We start from the raw sequence: 26829 nt of genomic DNA, 5'->3' as shown, positions 1-26829 counted from the left end.
TGGAGGTGCAGCTTTACATCTAGCAGTCGCAGTTGACATTTGTTTTACTCAGTTCTTCCTCCAGCTATGTTTGATCATCACACATTTGTTTGATAGCAGAAGTTCTCAAGCTGAGGTGCTACAGATAACACTATATTTTCTCACCATAAGAAAGGTTTGGAAAGTTATCTTAGATAAAGCCACAACAATTTCCATTGCAGATGAAAGTATGGTATAATATCTGCACTGATTTACTTTACATAAGGGCATGTTTTGATAAGAAATGAAGTCTTGTTTTACTAACTATGACGCATAGACAAAGGCAAATACCATAAAATACCATGTACTTGGGAGAGACCTGAAGGGAGGATAGTGTCCTTCAGTAGGAACCTAGAACGAGGAACCGCAGATTTGAAAAACACAGTCGTCTTTTATCAGATGGCATGACAGAATAAAGGGTTTCTTATCTGTCAGTTTCAGCACATCTGTCATCACATATCTTGTTTGCATTTCCCTCTCACATCTTCTCAGGCACGAGATAAGTTACTAGTAAAGGTGAGAAAACCAAAGACATGTTGGCATAGTGAAAGCTCACCAAATATCGTCTTTGATATTGTCTAATAAAAATGAATGCAAGTCCCGGAGAGGAAATTAAATGAAAACAGATATGACTCATAAAACATTAAAGGTAATGTAGGATTCCATCCAAAGCCCGTGTGAGCTGGCCTCTCCGATGTCTGATCTCTGCGAGTGGCTCTGGGTTTGGCTTTGAACTCTGCTTGAAACTTCAAAACTGAGTGCAATCCTCAGCAGCTGAAGTTTATTTTTTTCTTCCTTTTTTAAAGCCTTTTGACTCCCCTGCTGCCTTTTGTCAACATTGTTTGGCACTGTGTGTGTGTGTGTGTGTGTGGGGGGGGTCTTAACTTTAGTCATTTTACAAAAAGTTACTTCTTTTCTCGTCTTTATGTGGTATTCTTATTTGAGGACCTCTGTATGCTATGAAATCCATTTTCAAAAGGACATTGTCGTCTATTATTAAGTTATGTGCCTTTTTCTTAAAAATGAAATTACAAAATGTCGACATTTGTACTACTTTTCTTATTTCAAGGTGGACGAGTTTGAAGTTTCTTTTAGCATTTTCCAGCAGAAACCTGTTTAGGAAGGGCAATATCATTAAGTACATGAATGAAGTCATGAATATTCTTGTAAAATTGCTTAAAAGTATCTCAAATAATCGGTTATCAGTGTGACATCATCTACAAATGAGGACAAATTGAGTGTTTAAGCCTATTGGAGCTCCCAGTTGTGCATGTTGGCAAAAATCAATATTGCGCAATATTTAATAGATCAGCAAATATATTCAGCAGCATTTCTTTTGGAAAAGTAAGGAAAACATAAAGATGCACTAACCACTGCTTTCTCAACAACATTACATGCACTATTTTGCTGAACTAAGTTTATCTCAGATCAAAGCACGCATTTATCATGTTTCATAGATTATGCAATGTCATAAAATTTTGTTTGATCCAGAACTGAAAAATTTGGGTCTACTTACAATTGACAGAAGATGTTTAATCTGTACATGCTTCCATTAGGCCAGCTAATACTTAGCTATAACGTGTCCTACCACCACTATGCAGATGACACTCAGATCTACGTGTCACTGACAGCAGGAAAACACGGGCCTGTAGATTCATTGTGTTACTGCATCAAACAGATCAGTGTGTGGATGCAAAACGATCTTCTACAGTTAAACTCAGACAAAACTAAAATCATTGTCAGAAAGTGTTATCAGTTACCTCATGACTCTCTAGAACCTAAAAATCCGGTTACAAATCTAGGGGTAATATTGGAGTTATATCTGAACTTTAACAGCCACATTAAATCAATACTATCTGCAGCTTTTTACCATCTAAAAAACATAGCCAGAATCAAAGGAGGAGTGTCTAACCCGATTTAGAAAGACTAATCCATGCGTTTGTCTCCAGCAGGTTAGACTACTGTAACGGCCTGCTCACTGGGCTTTCTAAACGAGACAGCTGCAGTACATGCAGAATTCTGCTGCTCGAGTCCTGACTAGAACCTGAAAATAATATATGGCCATATTGTTCCAGTCCTCAGGTCTCTGCACTGGCTTCCTGTCACTCAGAGAATAGACCTTAAAAGAGCTTAGTGCCAAAGTACATCTCTGACATGTTGGAGCCATATGAACCAACTGGGACTCTGAGAGCCTCAGGGAGTGGTTTCCTGCTGGTGCTCAGAGTCAGGACTACACAAGGTCAAGCTGCACTTCAGTTTTATGCTCTAAAACCTAGAACAGTCTTCAAGAAGATGTGACAGGCCTCAACTCTCTCTCTCCTGATAATGTTTAAATCCAGGCTGAAAACAGTTATATTTAGCTTTTAATATGACAACGGAAAGGATTTTATCTTTGCTTTTAATTTCATTAATTAATTATTATTTGTATGTTTTTATTTGATTATTTTATTTGCCTTCTTCTGATTTTATGTAGCTGTAAAGCACTTTGAATTGCCTTACATCTATTCAGAAGAATTGGAGGAAAAAGGTTTCCTTGGGTTGCTGCTTTGTTGATTGGTCGCTCTGGGAGTCCAGTAATTTGGTTCAACTATTTTCTCAGTTGTTGAGGTCAAAACGATGAAGAAAAAAGGTTTTATTGTTTTTTTTACAATACAAAATATTTTCCACTCATCATTTCAAGTTTTCCCTCTAGTGCATCATACATTGTACCATCTTTAGTATACTGTAATGAGATGTACATCCCTGAGCTATTCACATGTCAGATTTGCTCAGCTCTAGCGATGCTCAGATATTGCTCTGAGATGATTGAGAAAATTATTTTGGCTTTCACTCTCTTTGTTTCACAGTGAAACAAGCTGAGCTGAAGGCAGTGCTGTCAGGAGGAAAGCAAATTGACTTTAAATGACCTAGCTAGTGCTTTTATTTCTACTGGAATCTATAAAAGGTCAGCAATAAACAGTATATAGAGATATTAAAATAGAAGTGGCTGTAATATGCAGTCGCCTGTTTTAAAAGAGCTTAGAAGATTGTTGCACTGTGTATATTGCTCTTGAAAATATATTGATATCTCCCTCAGGAAGCAGGAGGAGGAAAGTACAGTCAATGCTGGTTACCTGTCCTGTGGTTCTGCTCAAGGATCCAATAAAAATTGTTATTGTATTCTAATTTGTTTGCTCGAAACTGATTCTTCTCATTTCTTTACATGAATAAATTACATGTAATGGTCATTCAATCGTGGTGTTATTGCTTTCCATTTTTTAAATATAATGCAGAACACTCATTTGAATAAATGTCTGCATAAATTGCAGTACTCTTGAAATTGTGTAGTGTGATTGCTGAGGCAATTAACAGTTAATCACTCAGTAATACTTGCTCCAGCGTGTGAACTGGTTCCGTGTGAATATATTATTTTTTCACATGAACTGTCATTACTAATGAAAACTAATGATGCTGTACGTGGTGCATGCTTTATTAATGCACAGATAAGATATGCAGGTACAGCATGATTCTTCACTTTAATTTTCATCTCTTGGCAGAAGAGATGACTATCTACATCACATGTTTTTTGTATTGTCTAGCCCACTTATACATCTAAATCATTGTCCGGTTGCAAATCATAAATAGTTTTGTGTTGATAGTTTCAAAATGTATAAATGTAATAACGATTTATTGATTTACAACTATCCAAATTGTATCCAAATTGTTTCTATAATTGTCTATAACTGTTTTGTTGGAAGCAACAAAGATTAGTTTTATATTCAGAATCAAGGGCATTAACTACAAACAGCAGCGTGTAAATGACCAAAGATACTGCTTGCTTCTTCTCATCACATAAGCCACAAAAGCACAAACTTAAGATTTACTGTATGAGATTTACTCCTTGATGAAGATCAAAAAAAGAATGCCTATCGATTGTACTTCTGTTACAATTTTACCCTACTACTTAATCACATTCAAATTTGGCAGTGTTCCAAAACCCACCAACAGGATTCCTAAGGAGCTATCATTATTATATTATTATATTGCAGAAAATGCAGGCATGTGACTATAAACCTGTAAACACTGCATCTTGACCATTTTGTAACATTGAATTCATCCGTCCTTAAAGACAATGTCAGTGAAAAAGTTGGTGATGAAATGTCGGTATTTCCTCAAGACATTAATGAAATGGACAAACAAATAAAAGCAAGAAGATAACGTGGAGAGCTCCAAAATCTTTTGGTAAATTAACTATTACATGACTACTTTTAGGTAGTTTACATGCTATCTTAGATTTCCTTTGAGTTACCAGGGCAATTAAAATGTCATGACGACATCTTATATCATTTCAAACTAATTTTCATGAATTAGAAAAAAAAAATCTGTTTCTTTCACTAGCTCTCCTCCCTCCTGCTGGTTTCAGCTGTGCATTCTTGGCAACTACAACAGGCGAGTCATGCAAAACGTTAAGAATTATATAATTTGCAGTGAATAGGCAGCAAAAAGTGCAGCAAAATATTTAGCATGATTCCTTTAAAAAAATTGTCCATTTATTTAATTACATTTTTTAATTACATTTTTCTAATGTGAGGTAGTCCTAATATTAATGCATAAAGACCTGACACATCCTGTATGTATACATGACTCCATCTATGAATTAATTTCAAAGCTCGTGCGTGCTCTTTCCGTCTCTGCTTCTTCTGTTTGTAATGTTTCCGTGAACTTTTGTCTCAACTCTGTAATCCTTATGCATACACATCTTATATTTGTGTGCTCTTGTGTATTTGTGTCCCTGCAGCACTGCAGTAAGAGCGGATCTGCTTCTTGGATGTGGCTGCTGAGGTCATCAGTTATTATTGCCAACAAACCGTGGCCCCGCATCACTCTCACCATGACAACCACAGCTCTAATACTCATAATGGCAGTCTTCAACATGGTAAGGTTTTTTCTGCAGGGACAGAACAATAAAGGAGGGGCACTGCCTTGTAGACGTCATGCCAAATAAAATATTACAATCCTTTAAAGGACACTCCCCTAATTTGGGACTGGAGTGTAATTAGAAAGTGGAGTAATTAATTATGTTTTCTTCCAAAAATAAATTATAGTCAAGTTGTATAAATCAGTAGATCAGAAAAATCTGGACTTATCAAACACATGTAAAGTGATCTGTTCATGGTTAAACGATGGATAAAAATGAAAATAAATATACAAATAAAAAAATAAATGCCTGGAAAAACATGCTCTATCTTGTAGAAATAAGAAAAGATGTTAACTTATGAATTGGGAATCACTCACAGACTGGGATAACACTCCTGGTGCTAATTTCTACTCTTTGTTTCGGGTGTTCCCTTTAGGGGTTGTCACAGTGAATCATCCATCTCCATCCAATTAGCTCCTGCTGTAGCAGGAGCAGTAAAGGTGCATCCTCAACCTACATGTCCACTTTTGGACATGGCACACATTGAAAAAGAGACAGGGAGAGCAAAAGAGCAATTTTTCTGACAGGGCAACACGGGTAATTTTAATTGGTGGGGCAAAGAAAAAACACTTTAATTTGCTCTGTTAAGACTTTGGGCATGACAGGGACTTATTAAAGAGAAAAAAAGTGAAGTGTCCAAGTAGCTTCACTGGCGATGTTGTGAACTGGTTCTGCAGGCTCAGGCATAACAAGGATTTCTGGCACCGGAGGGCCTTGTTTCACGGCCATGACAATCCGGACTCAGCAAGCCAGGATTATTTTGCACACCTTCTTGTGTTTATAGACCAAGGTGCCACCACCTGTGTCCAAGAACATCTCATAGATCCATAAGCATGGCAGCACTGGTAAGCTCTGTAATGGCCCGAGTCAATGCTCGGATGTCCATCATTATATCAAGTTAATTCAATCAACACATTGACATTTTAAAAAGCACAGTCTGGAGCTTAAATAGGCAAAAGACCAATCAATTCAGATAAATGGGTTATATTTCTAATCTACCTTCATGTTTGAGCACATGGTTTAAATGCAATTTGCACATTATGAAAATACAGTAACAGTCCATGTAAGTCCATTAAATTTGTAAAGTCTTAGCGCGACAAACAATACTTAAGTGCATTACACAATTACACAAGCTGTATGCATGGATGGAAGCAGGAGTAGACTTTAATAGTGTGGAAATGCTAACATTTTTTTGACTGTCAAAACACAAATTTAGCACCGTTCACAGTTTAGCAACACATTTGTGCTGTTCACATTTTGTAAATGAGGCCCAGTGTGACTGAGCTATAAGGAATCTGCTGAAGGAAACTGGATTTACAGAATAGAAAAGTCAAACGTAACAGGTATAAACGATAAAACACAAGAAAACAAAGTTACAGTGAGCTAAAGAGCAGTGGTCATGGGCTCAGGGTGATTGGATGAAAGTAGTTAATTATAAATCTGCGATGGGAAAGGAGATGAACCTTTATGGGATGCAGCTCCAATAAACCATAAATATGACTGCCTGAAGAAATGGGGTTGTATGTCAAGAAAAGAATCAGGGCTGAATGCTTTCACACTAGTCATTCACACCTCAGTAAATCCTAAAGGGTAGATTATTAGGTTATTAGATTATTCTTGATGATTAGATTTTCTTTTATTTTCCTCTCTGGTTCATCATGCATTGTATTGCAGAGCAGAGCATTACCACTTGCCTTTGGGACAGACATAGCAACTCAGCAATATCACCAACAAACAGCCAATTTTATAATGTAATTGAAAATATATGGTGGAAGAAAAAAAAACACTGTCCATGTGAAGGCTCAGCCCCGTGGACTATTTTATTGTGAAGTCTCGGTCTCAAAAGATTCAAGCTGTCATAAAATCCAAAGGAGGTGTGACAAAGTACAAATTGATTTTTGAGGTTCACAGGTCTATATATTTTTCCCTCTACTTGACCTGAAAGAAATGGCTATTGATTATTGTGGTTTCATTTAATATTGTGTGATACGCTTCACATAGCTGGACTGTTCAGTTGTAAATACATTTTATTTCATCATATCTCTGATATTCTTCCCCACAAAATATAATAGCTGGATGAACATCCCACATGTTTAATGCTTCTCTTTTTAAAATATTTATTTATTTATTGCCAGGGGTATGCTTCAGTGATTTAAGGCAGGGGCATAAACGCATTTCAATGTGGTCTTATTAATCAATATAATTTTAATTTCCTTTGTTTACTAAGCCGGAAGCGTATTGGTTGTATGACAATGCAAAAAACTAGAGAAATATTTTCTTTGTATTACTGTCTTTAACTTTTTTAACTGCCTAGCTGTGTCAACATCACATCTATGTGCTGATAAGCACATTTTTATAAAAATGTAACATTTTTATGGTTACTTTATACTTCATTGTTTTCTGATTTATCTTATTAAGATCTATATCTGTAGAAAGAAAAGGCAAATACATAAAGGCTCAAAGATAAAGGTGGTGCAGCAGCCTGAGGCCTCAGAAGAGGCTGTGATAAAGCATGGTGTCAGGACCCTGGTTTAGACCTACAACCAAATCGATTCCAGAGATTATAATCGTGTTTTGCGTCTGACAAGGGGCAGTTGCTCAAGGCGGATGGACCAAATTAACTTGGCTTTGCTCAGTGGGGCAGCCAATCCTCATCTTATCCTGCAGGTTCACTTTAATGGACATTATTGAATGGTTGTCACTCTTGGCCTCCTATCAAGGAAAGATTCTATTTTCCTCCTGCACGTCTAATGCAGGCGAGTTCATCTTTTCACATACTGATGTGCAAGGCAAGCTGCAGGAGGAAATGTCCTTTTTTGTGAGACTGTTTCCTGTAGCGAACTATAATAGGATGAGTTGCAACACCTTCCAAATATGAGGCAAGCCAGGACATTTATTCACACATGTGTTTTTGTTGTTTTCTTCCAGTTCTTTTTGGAAAACAACGTGTTGGCTCCAGTTGCTGTTTACAATTCTTCTAATGAAACACTTCTTTACCCTAATGAGCAACTTATCTCCTTCACTGGCAAAAACAATTTCTACCTTCCAGTAAGTGAAGACAAACATTATCAAAGAAGTCATTATTCTGTCGTTGTTGTTTTTTTAATTAATCATTTGTTCTTTCTGTTGACTCTCTTTTTTCTGACCAGTACTTAATTTACAGTTGCATCCTGGGCCTGATCTCCTGCTCAGTGTTCCTGAGGATAAACTACGAGCTCAAGATGATTATTATGCTGACAGCAGTGGTGATTTACAACATAATTATTCTACAAACACATGCCTCTTTGCTGGATGAATACAGCAGATTTTTGTACAAGACTGAGAGCTTGGACAGGTAGGTGAAGGAATCGTCTTTTTGGGTCTCATGAGCTACCGAAAACATTCTTATTTCCTTCTACTTTGTCTCACGAAGACACACGTCATTCAGGTCTCAATACATAAACTCAACCAGTGTTGATAGGGACTATACTGTTAGATTTGATCCCTCCTGCATGGCTCCCTGGGGAGGTATTTGGGGCATGTCCAACCAGGAGGAGGCCCCGGGGCCAATCCAGGACACGCTGGACAGATATAATCTCTCAGCTGGTTCGAGGATGCCTCAGTATTCGCTCAGCAGAGATGGGGAGGGAAGGCTGGGCTTCATTGCTCAGGCTGCTGCCCCTACACCCCAAACTTAAATAAGCAGAAGCTAATGAATGCATAGATGGAAGGAATTAGTAATCTGATCTCCAAATATGACCCTCCTTCACCAGGACCGTGTTCTGGTCTCACCATTCATATGTCTCAGTCTCACAGCGGTCACTGCTGCCGTCAAATCAGGACATTGGAAGCTCAATAAGGATCAGCAGCATACTAAGCTAATTAGAAATAAAAACAGTTATTTTGAGAGAGAGATCTATGGATGTGTGTGTTACAGTCAAAATGTAGTCAAGGCAAATTGTGACATATATTTTCCAATAGTGTCAGTGTTTTTGCACTTCAGAGGAATTTGAAAAAAATATGATGTTGGTGTAAGGTTGTCATTAAGTTGCTTTACAATAGTTGGATTCAGTGGGCCGTGTTTGGGGCACATCATTATTAAGAAGCAGCTCATATACTGCAAAATCTAATCAAAGAAAGGGGGAAAAAAGAAGCTTATTTCAAGAAAAGTTAGAATTCAAGGCTCTGTGCTAGTTTTAATAATTCTTGCTGAGATGTTTCTTACACCAAAGATGGCAAAGATATTTAATATTAGGTTTATTTCTAGAGGGGCTGTTTTAGCAGTGTAGTGATGATTACGTGGGTCCGAGTATTACATCTGTCCTTTTTAGTGTGTAGCACACTTAAAGCAGATTAACAAAGCCAAGCAAATTATACCATAAATTGTGCCCAAAAGAAAGTCCAGTTCTGCAAATAAGGGTCCAAAATTGCACTGGAAAAACACAGCTGCAACCAGATTATTTTAATAATTAAAGCTGTCTTCAAGGTATTGTCTTACTCATGGTTGGTTTCCTGGGGATCTTAGATTTCCTTCAGACAGTTAACCCTATAATGCTGAATGTATAATATTTGAAACATGAATTTCTGAGACCTTTTGTGAGACCCCCATATAAAAAACAAAAACCCAAACCACTAAATAAAAAAATACATACCTAATGTAATCATAGCAATAAGAAAATAAATAGATTTTTTTATGTTATTTGATATGTAATGCATTAAAGGCTTCAGAATAATGTGATGATAACACCAAACAATAAATTCACATGAATGAGGAATCTTCCCGCTCTTACACTCCTCTTCTGGTGTTGCATAACACTTGTATAAACTCAGCGTAGCAACTATCACCGCAGTCAAGTAAAATAAATGAGACCTTCTTTATTTATTTTGCGACAAATAATGGCATAATTTGCTGTGAATTATTGGCACAAAGAATTTCAAATTAGCGTGCATGATTTATTCAAATAATCCCCTCCCTAAATGTTACATGCTGTGAAAGGGGAAAAAATCCCAGAAACACATAGAGCCAGGAGTAAAGATCACTACTTCCACCTTTTTCTGGGGGTTGTTTCCCACTCCGCCTGGATTTTATTTATTCTTATATCACAAAGCAGTAGTAAACATAGCTTTACAATTTGTTAATTATCCTTGCTAGTTTTTCTAAACAGAGAATTCCCAGGCCATGTTTAATTAAGCACAAAGTCAACTAAGAATCCTGACTCAACTAAAAATGAATAATAAACATTCCTGAGCAAGCCTTTTTAAAGGTAGTTTGGATCGTCTTAACTAAAGATCAAATTGAACGTAGTAAGGGAAGTTCAAATTTGGCAAGCTGTTTTTTTTTGTTTTTTTTTTAAGTGCCGAGCTCTGCCCTAGATAAGACGAAGAGCCCATTAATATGCAAAATGTGCTGCTTTAATTAGGATGCAGCAGTGCTGGATGGGTCTTATCACGGACAACAAACTTTATTAGTGAAGGCTGCTCTTTTTATGGTTTTCATGATGTAATTGCCTCATTTTATGTTTTTTCTTACCATTAGCTCTTATTCAACATTATTCTGGGGTTTGGGTGTATGACCATATGCAGACACAATATCCACATTTTCTATAGCAGTAGTCTAGTATATAAACATCTCCTATTTTACAGTTAAGGTCTGAGGCAGGAGGAGTTTTCACAGTTTCAGTGCCGAGTCTTTGTAGATTGTAAACACTTTCCTATTGCTGCATGAGAAGTGTTTCACGTCAATGCACCATGACATGAATGCTCTTCCTCAGCAGTGCAAAAGGTAAACAAGCTCTTGTCACTGCAAAGCAGAAGTGACAGTCTGAGCTGAGTGACAGCTTGGGATGAAATAGTCTGCTAACCATCCATATGACATGTGTCTGTGCTGATTGGGATCTGAATTTTTAATCAATGATAATCTTAACTTCCTCGTTTTTTTAACATTTAACTTTCACTATTTGTCTGTGTCAGACAAATAGGTAATTGTTACCTATTTTATATATATATATATGTGTATGTATGTATATATATGTATGTATATATGTATGTATATGTGTATGTATGTATATGTATATATATATGTGTGCGTGCGTGCGTGCGTATATATTATCTTACAAAAATAATAGTTTTTTTTCTCATCTTCCCATCAAGACCAGGAGTTCTCAAAGACCTGAAGTCCATGGGCTCTATCTCCCTCTTTATCTTTTTCATCACGCTGCTTGTGCTTGCGAGACAGGTACGTTTTCTCTGCATTAGTTTGAGTGACATGATCTGATCTGATTTCTGCTGCACATTTCATCTCCACACTTCTTCAGCGAGTCAATATCAACTGTGTGACATTACAACATCAGTTTTTAATGTGAAGTTTTTTTTTTTAGACTGACCCCCCCCCCTTTGTTTTTAGTCAGTTTGCAAAGGTCATTTTCCACGTGGTATAACCTTTGTCATACTTTGGTCGGTGGGGCATGTTGAAAGCATCTTCTGAAGATTAAGTTTTCATCTTTTCCAGATCTTCTCTTGAATGCTGTTGTCTCTTTTAACCTTTAATGCTCCTCAGTCCATGAACGACTTCTGAATTTTATGATGTGGTGCCTGGTTGTCCTAGAAGCAGTGCTGAGAGAGGTTCATGTGGGTCAGTTGGATAATGCACTTTCTTTGCCACTAGAGCTTTAAATGTTTAATATAACTGCAGGCAGGACTTAAGTTCTGATGCTGCAGATTTTACCTCAGTGTATTTTTTTTTTTTTTATTGTATAACTGAAAAACAACAGCCCTTTTTCATGGAGTCTTTTTCCGATCTGGGTTGTTCACAAGTTGTTTTCTTCCAGTAATTCAAGGGTTAATTATGCAAAAAGACAGAAACATCTTATGTGAGCCAGTGAATTTGGCATATTGTCCTCTATGAATGGTCTTTCTAGTAATCAGTCATCCATGGTAGGGGTGAAGCTTTTTAGCTTCTGCTGAGTGGTAAGAAAGGTTTTAATCCTAAAATTCCCTGTTGTTATTCTGGGAAACTGGTCAGGAGTCTGAAGATCCAGGCTCCAAAAATTAGTCACATTACAAGATGCTTTTTGTCCTGAAATAGATCATTACTGTACTACCATATTTTGCCCCTAAACATAACGTAACATACACTTTATAACATGTATCCGTATTATAAATGCAGAGTTTCTTTTTTTTATGTTATTCAATAATGCTGACCAGTGTCTGTATCTGTAGAGTAAGGTGGCAGCCCTTTGCATTATATAGTTTGATATACTGTAAACGTATTATGGAATGACACAATTTACAATTTATAATGGCATTTTTATTCAAGGCCTAACGTCACAATTTTTTTTCAATGAATAGGTTTTCATGTAGATTTTCCGATTAGATTTAGAAATGGAGACTCGTGTTAAGCAGATGGACTTTGAGTGGGGAAAAAAAATTAGAAGGGAAACAACTTCAGAAGACGCCACATGTGACGTTTTCCATTCAGTTAATTTCAACAATAATAAGAAGCACTGAAGAAGGTCATAGGCCATGGGCAGAAATTATCTTCTTTGTCAGGTATTTCAACAAACCTGACAAAGAAGAAGGCAATTGTTTTATAGTATCCAAGTGTGGGTCGCAGGAAAGCAAAGAGGCCAAGGCCTCCCTCTCCACAGCCATCTCCTCAAGATCCTACAAGGGAATAAAGACCCTGAGATACTTAACTCCTCAACTTTAGGCAGTGTCTCATCCCAAAAAACCCACAGAGGGCAATTCACCCTTTTCTGACTGATTCTCATCCCTCCCGCTCCAGTACAAGCCAAAGATTTTGACTTGATGAAGCTAATAGAACCACATCATCTGTAAGAAAAAGACACATTCCCGAGGCTACCAAACTGGATCCCCTCCACTTATTGGCTACACTTAGAAACTATGTCCATAGAAGTTATGAACGAAATCAGAGAGGGACAGCCTCGACAGAGCACCACAGTTTACTGGAAACACATCTCACTTATTACCGTCCATGTAGCCTGAACTCTTGCACTTGTGCAGAGACTCATTGGCCCATAACAGTTGACCCAGTTCCCTATAATCTCAGAGCACAGTCATACAATCTCCCAAAAGGACACAATTAAATGCTTTCTCCAAGTCCACAGAACACGTGTGGATCCTCCAGGACCCTCCTGAGGCTTGTCCAGTGTTTCACAGCCTTGATGGAACCAGCTTTTATCCTCCCAAATCTGAGGCTCCACAATCTCTCAGACTCTCTTCTCCAGCGCTCCTGCAAATACCTTATCAGGGAGGCTGAGCAATGTGATCCCCCTGCAACTGGAACTCAAGACAGATAAACAAAATCCAGAGTGTTGATGAGCTCAGGGTGAACCCCACCCACCCCTGGAGCCCTAGCTGCTTCAGAGGAGTTTTGTGAATAATTTAACAGTAATGGGAAAGCCCACCTCAGTATTAGTATTAGAGTATTAGGCCCATGCAGGCAAAAAAATATTTGAGAAGGGAAGATTTTTTTTTATTGTGCACTTCGAGAAAAAAGTTGAAATGTCGCGAAAAAAGTCGAAATGTAGAGATTAATGTTGAAATACAATTTCGAGAAAAAAGTCGAAATGTCGAGAAAATTTTGCCTTTTTTCTCAACATTTCAACTTTATTCACAAAATTTTGACTTTTTTCTCAACATTTGGACTTTATTCACGTAATTTTGACTTTTTTTCAACATTTCGACTTTTTTCTCGACATTTCAACTTTTTCACAAAATTTTGACTTTTTTCTCAACATTTCGACTTTTTTCTCGAAGTGCATAATGAAAAAAAAATCTTCCTCCTCTAAAATATTATTTTTATTTTTCTTCTGCCTGGCCCTGATACTCTTCCGTACCACACACTCAGCTGCCTTTGTTGAACAATATGTTGGTGGGATTGAGAAGGTCCTTCCACTCCCACTATACATGGTGTTGGTGAAGCACTGTTTTGCTAGAATTTTCTCTAGACTGATGAAACATTAACTTTCTATACCCTCGTTGAACTGGTTCCATACCTGATTTGCTGCCTCAGCAATCACCAAGGCTGCAGTTAAGCTACCAACAATAAAAATACATATACACTATACAGTTTTATTTTCTATGGTACAGTATCATCTGAAACCATATGAATTTTTAAAATTAGTTATCCGATACCTAAAATTGTACATGAAAATCCTCAAGACTGCATAAAATATAGGTTACAAGTCATAAACGTAGAACTTGCACTTATCCTTCTTGGTACCTTAAGTTGATGGCTGATATACTATAGGTAGGTATGGGATCTAAATCATGCAAGATCTAAACCTTCTCAAAACAAGCTTGTGCATCAGCTGCACATATATGATGATCCAACAAGATGATGTATGCCATGCTTCTCCAGTACAACAGCACTTTACTAGAAATAATCAGCCTGTTTTCTTGACTAAACTGATTTAGATGTTAACAAAACAGGGAATTATTATCTGTGACACATGCATTCATACCACCCACAATGAATAAACATGTATACTGTATGAACTCTAACAAAAAATAAGTGCAAGCTTATTTTGCCAGATTGCTTATATCTGTAGTTCATTCCCCAGACTGATGAAAATCAGCACTGAATTAAGTTGACCTAGATCTTGCTGAGATAGAAAAGTTTGTTTACACAGGATGTAAGCATTTTTCAAGAACTTGTTTATAACCTTGTGTCCAGCTTTGTCACCAGCACTTACCCAAGGTGCAAGCTGCACAAGTTATATGACAGAACTCTGAATGACATGGGTCGCTTCGACAGTCCCGCTGCGGCAGATGCCCCGTCCACACAGGAAGCGCTCACAGATTTTGCTCTCAGTCTCTCTGGATTTGTGGGCCGAATAGAAGTGCCACATAAAAGTTCCCCTAGGCAAAGGCTGAGGTTCATATATCTCACCCACGTCATTATACTCAATGGTTACTTTGAAAGAGCTGAAGCAACATTAGGCAGTGTCTCTTTTGATAAGTTACATTACAGCCAAGCTTTTGATTCAAATAATGAGTTCAGTCTCTCAAGCTGTCGCTCTACACTGCAGAAGTCAAACAGGGAGGAAGGAAGACACAGGGCTTTTCAGTGTTCCCTTATGTGGTTGGAGATGATGTAAGAGATGTATTAAGATTCAAGAGGTGTAAGATGATTCTGTACAGCGTACCTTTCAAGTTTTGGGTTTAAAAATAAGGGACTTTTTTTTTTACATTTATATATTTTATGCACATTGATTTAAATGTTTCACTTGAAGACATTTTCTTTTAATCTTCGCTCATGTGGCTCTCTGGCATTCACTGACTGATGATACAGACGCATACTGCATTTCTGTCTCCGGCCGCCCTGGTGCTGCTGACTGACATCGTTCCTTCCCCCGAGAGAGACACTAAAATTGCACTTACAAATCTTACAGAACGTGTAACTGTGCCCCATCCTGCTCCTCTTTGGGAAAGTAAATTCACTACCCCATTTTGAGAGATATTTACACAAAGACATCCCTTTTTTGGCAGAAATGCCCTCTCTCTCTTTACATCCATCCATCTTTCTGATTTGTTGTTCTGAGTTTGTTCCTGTTGTCACCACTAACCTCGCTGCCCCTGACGCAGAGCTGCCACCCAGCCTACAGCAGGTGGCGGTTCTTAGCTACTGACAATTCAGTTTGGAGAGGCACAGGAATGCTTTTTTTAAATCATTTTATAAAACGGGAAAATTCAGAGAAAAAATACTAATATGGGAGGTTGGCGGGAAAGAGGGGTAAAATACGGTAGTTTCCCGGCCAAAACGGGAGACTTGGCAGGTATGCTGTACAGGTGTGACAAGAAGGTTGTGGATTCAGGATTAGTGAGGTATGGTCGGTTGGGGACAGGAGATGAGTATACAGCACTTTTTCTTGTGCAGAACCCTTTTGAAAAAATGTTCAGGGGCCTCATTTATAAAGCAAAACAGGGCTTGAAAGATGCGCAAGCCACCTTCTATGCAAAGGTTGGGATTTAAAAAAAAAAACGTAACGGTAAAATGTGCGTATCTTTACGCAAACTTTGATCCTAGCGCACGAAAATTTTGAAGATATGGGGAACGGGCGACGCAGGCGGTGAGGTGGTGAAATGAAGCGAGATTCATGTCACTTTTAATGTCATCACATATCAGACTTATAATATAATAGCGCTGATCGTGTCCCTCTGTGTTTGAAGCTCAGTGTCAGTCAGGACTCTGCTGCTGCAGCCGCAGTGCCAGGACACGCCGGGAACCTCCTCTTCACCCACCGCGACAACTGGAGAGTGACTGAGGACAGAACAAATGAGTGCCGGGCCACTCTACGGAGCCCCTAAAGGGACTCAGATTTTGTTTATGTATATAATGAGTTTTACGCGCGCGTGTAAAGCCTAAATTATGGTTCCGCGTTAAAACGACGCAGAGCCTACGCCGTAGGGTACACGGCGACGCGCACCTACGCCATAGGCTCTGCGTTGGTGTAATGCAGTACCATAAATCAAATTTTGATCTCAGTCTCTGTGAAATTTAGTGGCGCGGTGGCTCGACACATTTCATTCATCCTGACACCCAAACAGGCTGCAGGAAGCCGCTGCGCATGCTCAGCAGGCTCATTCATATGCAAATACAATCATCATGTAGTTTGCATTGACCATTTATGGTAGAAAGTGGGCGTGTAGAGGGCGGGATATGAGGCAAATTCACATGCGCAACCTTCCAGCTGGACTGATTTATAAAGCGAACATTGCGTGCAGATGTGCGTGCACACGGTTTTAATAAATCCAGATTTTTTTGCGCGCAAGCCATTTTTGGCTTTTGGGCGCACGTGCACTTTTAGTATGAATCCTACACACTTTTATAAATGAGGCCCCTGTTCATTTGCTCTATCCTGGTGGTCATCAGTCCAGATCCAGTTCAGCTTGAAGCCAGCACACGTTTCCACCCTCGACCAGACATCTTGTACATTGTTCTGCTGGAGCTTGCTCTCCAGCTTTTTTGATGTACCTTCTTTCTCTCTGACAAGCAAAGTGTGACTATCTTTACAGCAAATACCAACACGTTTCACACTGTTTTGATCTGCATTCATCACTGCTCACTTTTGCTTCCCTTTCTGTCTCCAATTGCAAAAAGTAATTATATTTCCAATATCCTACCTTATCTCCTACATTGTTTGATATTTTCTACTTTCATATCAAATATTTTTTCTCCTTTCTCCTGGTACATCCTTTTTGGCAAACAAATTCACATGTGCAGGATTAAATACGGCTGTCACCAGAGTGAACCTGAGCTGTGAGCGCTTCATGTGTAGGGAGAAAAAAAATAAACCAAATGTCACATTATCAATTGTATCCACCTCACCCCCCCGGAGAATATGTCACTGCCTGTCTGTCGAAGCTTTGTGCTTTATTTCACTCTTTGTCTTTTCAAAAGACTTGTTCATGCTCTGAAGTAATCATACCAGGTAAACAAAACTGTTAATAACTGAGTCTGTCTTTTTGAAAGACAGACTTTTCTTGTTGTGAACTTTCACCCATTAGAAAAACTGTAGCTGCTTTTTTCCCCTGTGTATAATCTTTTCTATATTTAGCCTTTAGTGGATTACACATGTATGGATGTTTCTGATTTTCTTTGTGACTTGATGGAAGCAAAGCTGTACAGCTATATCTTCAGTCTCTTCACCTCTGTGTCCTCTTGTAACAGAATGAATATTACTGTAGGTTAGACTTTCTGTGGAAAAACAAGTTCAAGAAAGAGTGTGAAGAGATTGAAACGATGGAGAATCTCAACCGGGTTTTGCTGGAGAATGTCCTGCCCGCACATGTTGCAGAACACTTCTTGGCTCGCAACTGGAAGAATGAGGTATGCATTTGTTTTTTCTTTCCATTACAGCAGTGGTTCCCAAAGTGTGGGGGAGGAGTAAATGAATAAGACAAGAATGGACACTGCTAGCATAATCATTGGTGCAGCTTGCCAACTGGCATACCAGCCAAATGCTTGGGGTCCTGAGCCAGGAGGGAGCCCTGCAGGGCCGACGCACTTTGAATTTAAACAATTTGCAATTCAAAGGAGAATTTGTAATGACAGTGGTCGGCCTGCGGAGAACTCCCCGAGCTGGGGGGGGTGATGCCTCTACCTATCCTTGCGTCTTATGTAAACAAACCTGATGAGAGCAGGTCTATTAAAATGAAGAGAAGCTACCGATCTGGCAGAAAGAAATGAAAGGCAATGACCCCCCCCCCATAAAAAAGAAAAAGAAAAAAGGGAGGAGCAAAATAAGAAAAGCATCAAGAAAGTGGTTTGTAGTGCAGGTGATTCATCAACTTAATTTATCTCAGGGCAACTCAGTCTGTCCTGTTAATGTTGAGTAAAGACACCTGCAATCAACTTTTTACTCAGCAGACTGAAGATAAAATAGCTATCTTTTTCTTCAGCTATCAAATCTACGCTGTGTCAGTTAAACTTACTGTCAAGCTAAAAATGCTTGTTATAAGGTGGATGTGGTCATATTTTATTTTGAAACAATAGAAATGTGCACTTAAAAAAATATGTTTTTTCTTTCACATTTTTCATTAGTGTCAGATTATTTACTATATAATGTTGATTAATTAGTTGGAGGAGCCCCCTGAGAATTTCTTGTTTTGGGCCCCAAGAGACTCCAGAATCGCCTCTGGGCTTAATGGACAGGTTTTTCATGGAACTCGTTTCATGGGGGGTTGTTCATGTTTTTAAACATCATTTGTGATGGATTTGAAAAATGTAATAATAGCAATGTTGAATATTGTCACACACGCCCCCCCCAAAAAAAACAACAAAACAACTATTACACTGAATGTAATTACACAGACAGCAAATAATACCTTTGTAATTTAAATAATTAAAAAGTTACAATTGAAATAATTACACTGTAAATGTCGTTTGTTGTTAAAAGAGGTTTGTTTTATTGTAACCTGTAATTTATTGGTTTACTTTTTTTGGTTCATTTGTTCAGAAAAGGTTGGTGAGTTGTGAAATAAACAGCAATGAAGTTTGAAAATAATATGCTGGTTGGAGGGTTGGGTTGGCAGGGGCGCAAAAATGTTCTTATAAACCAAAGGGGGCCACCAGTAAAACTTTGGGAACCACTGTATTGCTGCATGTGTTTTATATGTGATGTCATCCAAATCTGGTTTTGAACTAATGTATTTTTGGCTAATTGGAAGTCTTTCAGCACCTCTGTATATTCAACTTCAGAATACGGGTTGTAATTGGTTGGAAATCAAAGTTTTGAATGGACCTAGAACTTATAATTGTGCCAAAGATACAGTATGTGACGAGCTGGCAGTTAGACCGTCAGCCTGCCTGGCTGACTCATCCATGTCATTAATCATTCTCTTACTTTTCACACCGTCGGCTGTGAAAACTGAAGTGTCAGGTGTGTAAGGAGGTTTAGGTAGCAAGGTACCCTGGAGGTCACGCCATATTAAATAGATGCAGAAACTGTCACAAAACTTCTGACTGACAAGTCAGCATATCACTGTCTGCCCTTGAAACCCATCCAAGTTGCTGCTGTTTCTAAGCTTTGATCTCACATCATCCAGCTCTGACTTTAGCAGGACTTTTAATACTCAGTTACTGCATATTAAAACTGTCTTTTAAAAGAAACATTGTTTTAGAGGTGTCAAATTAATGTCTGAATTTTGTCTGCTGCTGCTTTTTATATGCAGGATCTGTACCACCAGTCTTATGACTTGGTGTGCGTCATGTTCGCCTCCATCCCAGACTTTAAAGAGTTCTACACTGAATCAGATGTCAATAAGGAGGGTTTAGAGTGCCTCAGGCTCCTCAATGAAATCATTGCTGACTTTGATGAGGTAAACAACCATTAACATTGCAACCATCACAGCACTGTACACCAGGATAGCAGACACACACACGGCAGCTTTTTATTGAGCTTTTCTGCTTCTTATTAAATCCAAATACGAAAAAGCTTTTATTGGCAGAGAAGAGCCTCTGCTAGATTCCTGCAATGATAAGTAATTCTGAATGTGCAAGTATCTGTGAATTTTACCATGAAAGGTATCTTTAATTTTAGTCGTGTTTGTATTTCTGCGTTTAGTTGCTTTCCAAGCCTAAATTCAGTGGAGTTGAGAAGATCAAGACAATCGGTAGTACTTACATGGCTGCTACCGGGCTCAATGCTTCACCTGGACCAGAGTATACAGCCCAGGTAAGTGCAAGACATTCACACATGTATACAATGAAAAGAACAAACAAACAGTTCTTAATGCATGTTTGATTGTGCATATTTGAACAGAAATCAATGTGTTATTGGTTTTGGCCTTTACTCAGGAGCATGACCGGCAGTACATGCACATAGGAACCATGGTCGAGTTTGCGTTCGCCTTGGTGGGAAAGTTGGATGTCATCAACAAACACTCCTTCAATGACTTCAAACTCCGAGTTGGTGAGTTACCCTGAAAATCTCTATTAAAAGTGCTAAATGCTGAGTATACGGTACATGAAAACATTTTTATTTTTTCTATCCCACTGCCATTTGTCATGTTTGTAATCTTAAGACTTAACTCTTCAGTTAGTAATGTAAGTTTCATTAAATAATTTTGATCAACATCAACTAAGAGAAAGTGAACTTATAACTGATGTTATGGTGTACACATTAAGACAAAAGAAATAAACAGGCAAAAAAAAAAAATAATGCTAAACTAACTAAAGATCCTATTTATTTCCCATAGATATATGGAGTTTGGCAATGAATGTATGTAAACTTTCTTGTATTCTAATCAAATGTATATTAATAGAAATCTCTTTCTTTATGCAATCTTTTCTCTTGCGCATGTTGCACCTCCCCTGTGCAGCTCAGTAAATCAGTATTTATGTTTTCTTCTTCCTTCTGGAGCCTCTCTTTTCTGCAGAGGTCATTACATTGTGTGGGCAGAAAGAGGCAGATATCCAACAATGTCTATTATCACTGTGTTTTCCTCATAATGTTAATACTTGAGGAGGCTGCTCAGGTATATGAGCGGCCACCCGCATATATTTACCAACAACCCACGTATTGCTTTTTCAAAATAATGAAATCAGCTGTACGGCCGAAAGGTTGTGTGCAAAGCTCCAGTTCAGACTCCAAACGTTCATTCTCTCTTTTTCTTTCTTTCTCTCTCCCTTTTTCTTTCTCTTTCCCTCTCCTCTCTCCCTTTTTTCTTTTCCTCTTCTCTCTCCCTTTTCTTTCTCTTTTCCTCTTCTCTCTCCCTTTTTCTTTCTCTCTCCCTTTTTCTTTCTTTTCCTCTTCTCTCCCTTTTTCTTTCTCTTCCCCCTCTCCTCTCTCCCTTTTTCTTTCTCTTTTCCTCTTCTCTCCCTTTTTCCTTTCTCTTCCCCCTCTCCTCTCTCCCTTTTTCTTTCTCTTTTCCTCTTCTCTCTCCCTTTTTCTTTCTCTTTTCCTCTTCTCTCTCCCTTTTTCTTTTCCTCTTCTCTCTCCCTTTTTCTTTCCCTCTCCTCTCTCCCTTTTTCTTTCCCTCTCCTCTCTCCCTTTTTCTTTCCCTCTCCTCTCTCCCTTTTTCTTTCCCTCTCCTCTCTCCCTTTTTCTTTCCCTCTCCTCTCTCCCTTTTTCTTTGCCTCTCCTCTCTCCCTTTTTCTTTCTCTTTCCCTCTCCTCTCTCCCCTTTTTCTTTCTCTTTCCCTCTTCTCTCCCCCTCTGTCCCTTGTTGTTTTCCTCTCCCCCGCTCTCCCCTTTTCTTTCCCTCTCTTTTCCCCCCCTCTCTTTTTCTCCTTATTCATGGGACAACACTCATCAGCCTTCACTGCCAAAAAGGTTTCCAATATTTTTAAGAACCTATAGCAGTTTCTGTTTTAACAAAGAAATGCATACATGGCACATCACACCCCCCTCCCCTCTGACCTCACAGAGATTGCCTCAAGTACGATCTGATCTTGTGGGAAACACTGACTCGTGTTTACAAAACTAGACTGTAGATGTGAAGCCGACACTGTGTACAGTAAGAGATGAAGTTCAATCCCTTCACCCTGACGTGAAACATCTCAGCATGCGATGCTCCATTAACTCAGCAGTGAGCGTGTGTGTCTGTACATCCCTGCTGCTTCCATACGAGGTTTAATATGCTCCAGCAGACAGGAATACTGGGAGGGAACGAATACCATTAACGCCAGAGCAAATATCATCTCCCTGTAATCTGGAAACTGCATCAAATTCAAGTGAAGAGGTCCAGTGTCATCAGTATTCTTAGCATAGACGGGGTTGAGTTTCATTTAGCTCCCACCTCCCTCTCATGTTGTGATTAAAGGTTTAAAAAGCTTTTCATACTCTGAATGTAGCCGGTTTCGTTAGGAAAGTATTTTTAAGTAATTATATTTAACAGATAATCAAAATCAGATGGTCCAAAATGTAATGATTCTGACAAACTTTCCCCATGACCTTGTTATCATTGTCAGGTATTAACCACGGTCCAGTGATAGCTGGAGTCATCGGGGCCCAGAAACCACAGTATGATATCTGGGGCAACACGGTGAATGTGGCCAGCAGAATGGACAGCACTGGAGTCCTGGGGAAAATCCAGGTGAGTGAAGACAAATGCTTTCCTTTATTTTTACCAAATCTCAAGAGGTGTCCTCAACCTCCGTCCAACATCGTTCACATTCACACATCTCTGAGCCACACCTGAGCATGAGCAGCATAATTGCAGCATAAAAACCCATCCTGCTCCCAAAAGCGCTCACTAGACCATCAAATATAATATTAGTAGCTAAAAACTGTGTACTAATGAAAAGTTGAGTGCATTTTATTATTCAAAATAATAAATAACAGAATAATATACGGTAAAGTAATTGCTAATCTCTTGAATACACCCAAGTGTTTCCATAATATGAGGAAAAGCTCGGGGATTCAGATTGTTTAAAAGATTCAGACAAAGGAAGAACGTTTTTCCACAGACAATAACAAAAATGAAGAATAAACCCAGGATATAGCCTGTGATGTGTTTAAAAAGTAGCGCGGTGTCCATGGGTTTGTTGGGATTCGTTTCATCTGTCAGGCATCCCATTCTGAGAGTGAAGCTGACTGCTTTGCTCTGAGGACCAGCATGCCAGATTCTTCTAATGTTGACATTTTAAATGGCAGCACAGATGCATAAAAGATAAAACTCTTCTTCCCTCTGCCTGTGACACTTACGGCAGCAAGGGCATCTCATCATCTCTACATGATATGACATCTTCAAATCTCATATTGGCATCCTGTCTGAGCTCTGATAAGATATAATAGTTTTCCTCTTGCATTGCATGTGGCTGTGGCAATCATTCAGTCTTCAGAGCTGCTGCTTCACAGCTTTCAGACGTTTGATAGAGCCATCGGCTGTGCAGTGCCGCACAACTGCAGCGCTCTTGATTGCATCCCAAAATTAGCCTGTTGATAAAGTGTTTTCAGATTTGAAAAAAGAAAAAGAAATGTTTTTTCCAAAAATCCACAGATGCCTCCCATATTCGGTTAATTTTACAGTACTGTTACCTAGATTTAAAACTCAGAGGACATTTACTGTTTTTCATAAATACTACTTGCTCTTTATAGTTTTTCATTTATCTAATTTTGTTCTCTGGAAGCTGCATTAGCTCTTTGAGTTAATGCTTTCAGTGTATCATCTACTTTTGTGTATAATCTGTGATGACTAATGCGGCAGAAATGATAGGGAAGGCAGTACTGTAGTTCTCGCAGTGTTTTCAGCTCTATTTCACTTGCACATATTTTTCAGACTTTAATAATGTATGCGTTCGGGTTTAGACGACACTTACGCAGCTGAAATGTTGATACGCTATGCAAAATACACTGGAGGTCTGTTGACACAGAACAACAAGCATAGGAGAGTTCGTCACTTACAAGCTGGTGTTTAGCAGGCGTTTCCTGTGGAGAGCTGAGCGTTTCTGCCTGTGGAAATGTAATCTAGTCATGTAAGATGACTTCAATGGACATTACCCATGTGGTTCTCCCTGTAGGTGACGGAGGAGACGTGTCGCATCCTCCAGACTCTGGGCTACATGTGCTCTTGTCGAGGAATCATCAATGTCAAGGGCAAAGGAGAACTCAAGACTTTCTTTGTGCACACAGAAATGACTCGCTCGCTGTCCCAGGGCAATGTTATGCCCTAATACCGGTTCTGAATGTTCTACTTTAAACAGGCACAACGAATGGGCATGGATCTCCTATTGAGGAGTTTTAATTGGGTCAAGAACATTGTAACAAGAAGCAACTGTGAGCCAGGAGGGAATTGGATCTTGACAGCGAGGAGGAGGAAATCAAATTTTACAGTGACACTGCAAAATATCTATGCCACAGCTGTAATGTACATTTATTCACTGATGTAACTGAGCATGAACAGCAAGTGCGCAGTTACCCCTAAAAAATACACTGTAATATGAATGTTGGAGCCAAAACATCTACAGTGGCATAAGCCAGTCAGAAGAAACCATATTCAGGTTTAGTGAGACAGAAAACTCTAATGGTCTAAATCACTTTTCAGTTCTGGGAGGCCTGTGCAGTTGCTGCACCACAGAAATCCCCCTTTCATTCACGGCATAAAAGCAGATCTCTCTCTGAGGGATTCAAGAATCAAGTCCGCTGGAGAATAATGCACAAGAGAAAGTCAAGTATCAAATTATATGGAGTCAAATTTCAACACCTTGTCTAAAACATAAAGTAAAAAACCTCTCATAGGGAACAAGCACAGAGCTCCCGGAGACATGATGGTTTTATGAATGTATACGTTTGTGCTCCCCTTGCAAATTTTGGGGGTAACACAAATGATCTGATATTAAAATCAAAGGGCAAACCTATCAGACCACTATTGCAAAGGTGAAGCTTGTGTTGTTTAAAAGAACCAAACAAACAAAAAAACAAACAAACACAGGCAGCCAGCAGATGTAAGTCGTGTATATAAGTCCATAAATCTTGCTAGAAGCACCAAGTCTTGGATGTTTTTCTACTGGGACGACAAGAAGAAAAACGAGTGTGAATGTTATATTCACACATGGCCAAGTTTTCCAAAGTTGCCTTTGCACTTCCATCATCTGCATTATTTGAGGTCTGTTGTATGTCAGATTTGTTATTTTCTGCTTAAACAGAAAATCTGTGGCCAGATGCATAAGCAGCTTGAGGAATGTATAGAAATCATGCATTTTAGGTTTTTATGCACAATTGTTAAATCAAAGATATAGATCCCAAATCTTGGAGGAAAGCATTTTGTTCTTTTTCTTCTGGTAGTTGTATAACTATACAGAGCAAATCTAAGTTGCAATGACACGGCTTTAATTGATCTTTGTCTGTACTTTAATTATCATTGTAAAATCTGATTCCTGTACCACAATGATTTATGAAAGAGAACCAGCTATAAATATGGCTTCAGTAATCTGACAAAAACAGTACAAATGAATGTTATGCATCTGGCCCCTGGGTTGTGTCTACTCGCTCAATTTATAGTCCACTATGTAGTGAGGTGACATTTTCTTTGTGTCATTGGAGATGTCAGCTGTAACTTTTTTTACTATATGGTACGCTGCAAATGTGTCATGTGCTGTACTGAAAGTAGTGAATACAATCTCAGTTGGACAACACCATCATGCATTCCTGCCTGGAGCCAGCAGTAGTTTAGTTAATGGAGCATGCTAACACCAAGTCTCTACAGCGCTGTCATTTTTTAAGAATGTTTGAGTGCATAACTCCTCAACCATCTACACCAAGAAACTGCTGGTTTTCTCTTTTGCCTGAGCCTCAGGATTGAGAAATAATAAGGAAAATATGTTGTGAAACTATAATTGGAAATTTGTTTGTAAGATAAACTAAATGACTGATGGGAATAAGCTGTTTATATTGACCACATTTGAAGTGTTTGCATGCAAGCTACAGTAAAGGGGCTACTATGTCTCAATGTTTTTTGGGGGTGGATTATATTAATCTATTATTAATTAATTAATGAAGATTGATCTACACCAATCATCTAAAACATTATGACACCTATCCAATATTCAGCAGGTCCTCCTCAACTCAGCCGAGCAGCTCTCACTAGCAGGGTGTAGACAAACGTGAGGGTCTCCTGGGGGGTTAACCACTAATCAATTATTCTATAAAAGAGAGTCTGCTAGAAACAGCAAAGCTGGGATCACATAATTGGGACTATGATGGTGATTATCAACTGGATTAGTAAAGCCTGCTTCCTGGCTCAGGTGCGGTGCGCATACCAAGGGGCATGACACAGGTCATTTGATATTCCTAAACAAAATTCACTGATCTCCTCTGCACCTACTTTAGAGTTACTCATTCAACACCAACTTCTGCGCAAAAGGGGGGGGTACCTGGTTTAAGTTAAAACACCTGCAGGACCAAAATAATAATATATGAAGGATTTTACACATACGGTATTTAAAAAAACTAAATCTGAACATAACCTGCCCCGTAGTGGGTTATGACTGAGGAGGCACTGAACTACGGGAGGAGGAGAGTGACTGGTTTGTATAAGAGTTAAAGTAGGTAACATTTGTCAAAATAGCATTTATTTTTTAAAGCCAGGATGCAGTTTTCACTGAACAAAACATTCCATGCTCCTTGTTGATTTTATGGCTGTTGAGTTTACGGTTACAGTAGCAGTCTATTCTTGTGCATGCAGATAAATCAAAATCAAAACAAAGCAGTTACAGGTGTCCAGTGTTTTATGATAAACAATTTTGTCAGTATTGAGATAGAGATGTCATTTACAATGTATTCTCAACCAAAGCCAACAAATTGGTGTTATCCATCACCTCAGATTTGGCGTGTATTTGTTTTTGTGACACATTACTGAACATCTGGTACATCATTTTAAAGCACCGCTACATTCAAGTAGTGTCAGAAA

The 26829-nt window shown here is 38.7% G+C and overlaps 1 protein-coding gene across 1 annotated transcript in view; it reads left to right on the top strand.

The window, feature by feature from the left end:
• The window catches only part of adcy2a (adenylate cyclase 2a), a 71071-nt gene extending 44242 nt beyond the window's left edge, over positions 1–26829 (top strand). The window contains exons 16-25 of the mRNA XM_061716417.1: positions 4796–4933; positions 7904–8023; positions 8125–8309; positions 11105–11189; positions 17649–17807; positions 19652–19798; positions 20044–20154; positions 20277–20391; positions 22391–22515; positions 23942–26829. Coding sequence (XP_061572401.1) covers positions 4796–4933; positions 7904–8023; positions 8125–8309; positions 11105–11189; positions 17649–17807; positions 19652–19798; positions 20044–20154; positions 20277–20391; positions 22391–22515; positions 23942–24094 — 1338 coding nt within the window. The 3' untranslated portion in view covers positions 24095–26829. The remainder of the gene's footprint in view (positions 1–4795; positions 4934–7903; positions 8024–8124; positions 8310–11104; positions 11190–17648; positions 17808–19651; positions 19799–20043; positions 20155–20276; positions 20392–22390; positions 22516–23941) is intronic.

Source organism: Cololabis saira, chromosome 3 (assembly GCF_033807715.1).
Source record: "Cololabis saira isolate AMF1-May2022 chromosome 3, fColSai1.1, whole genome shotgun sequence".
Lineage (NCBI taxonomy): Eukaryota > Metazoa > Chordata > Actinopteri > Beloniformes > Belonidae > Cololabis > Cololabis saira.
Note: the sequence above shows the minus strand (reverse complement) of the source record. Positions and strands in the feature narration are given on the sequence as shown.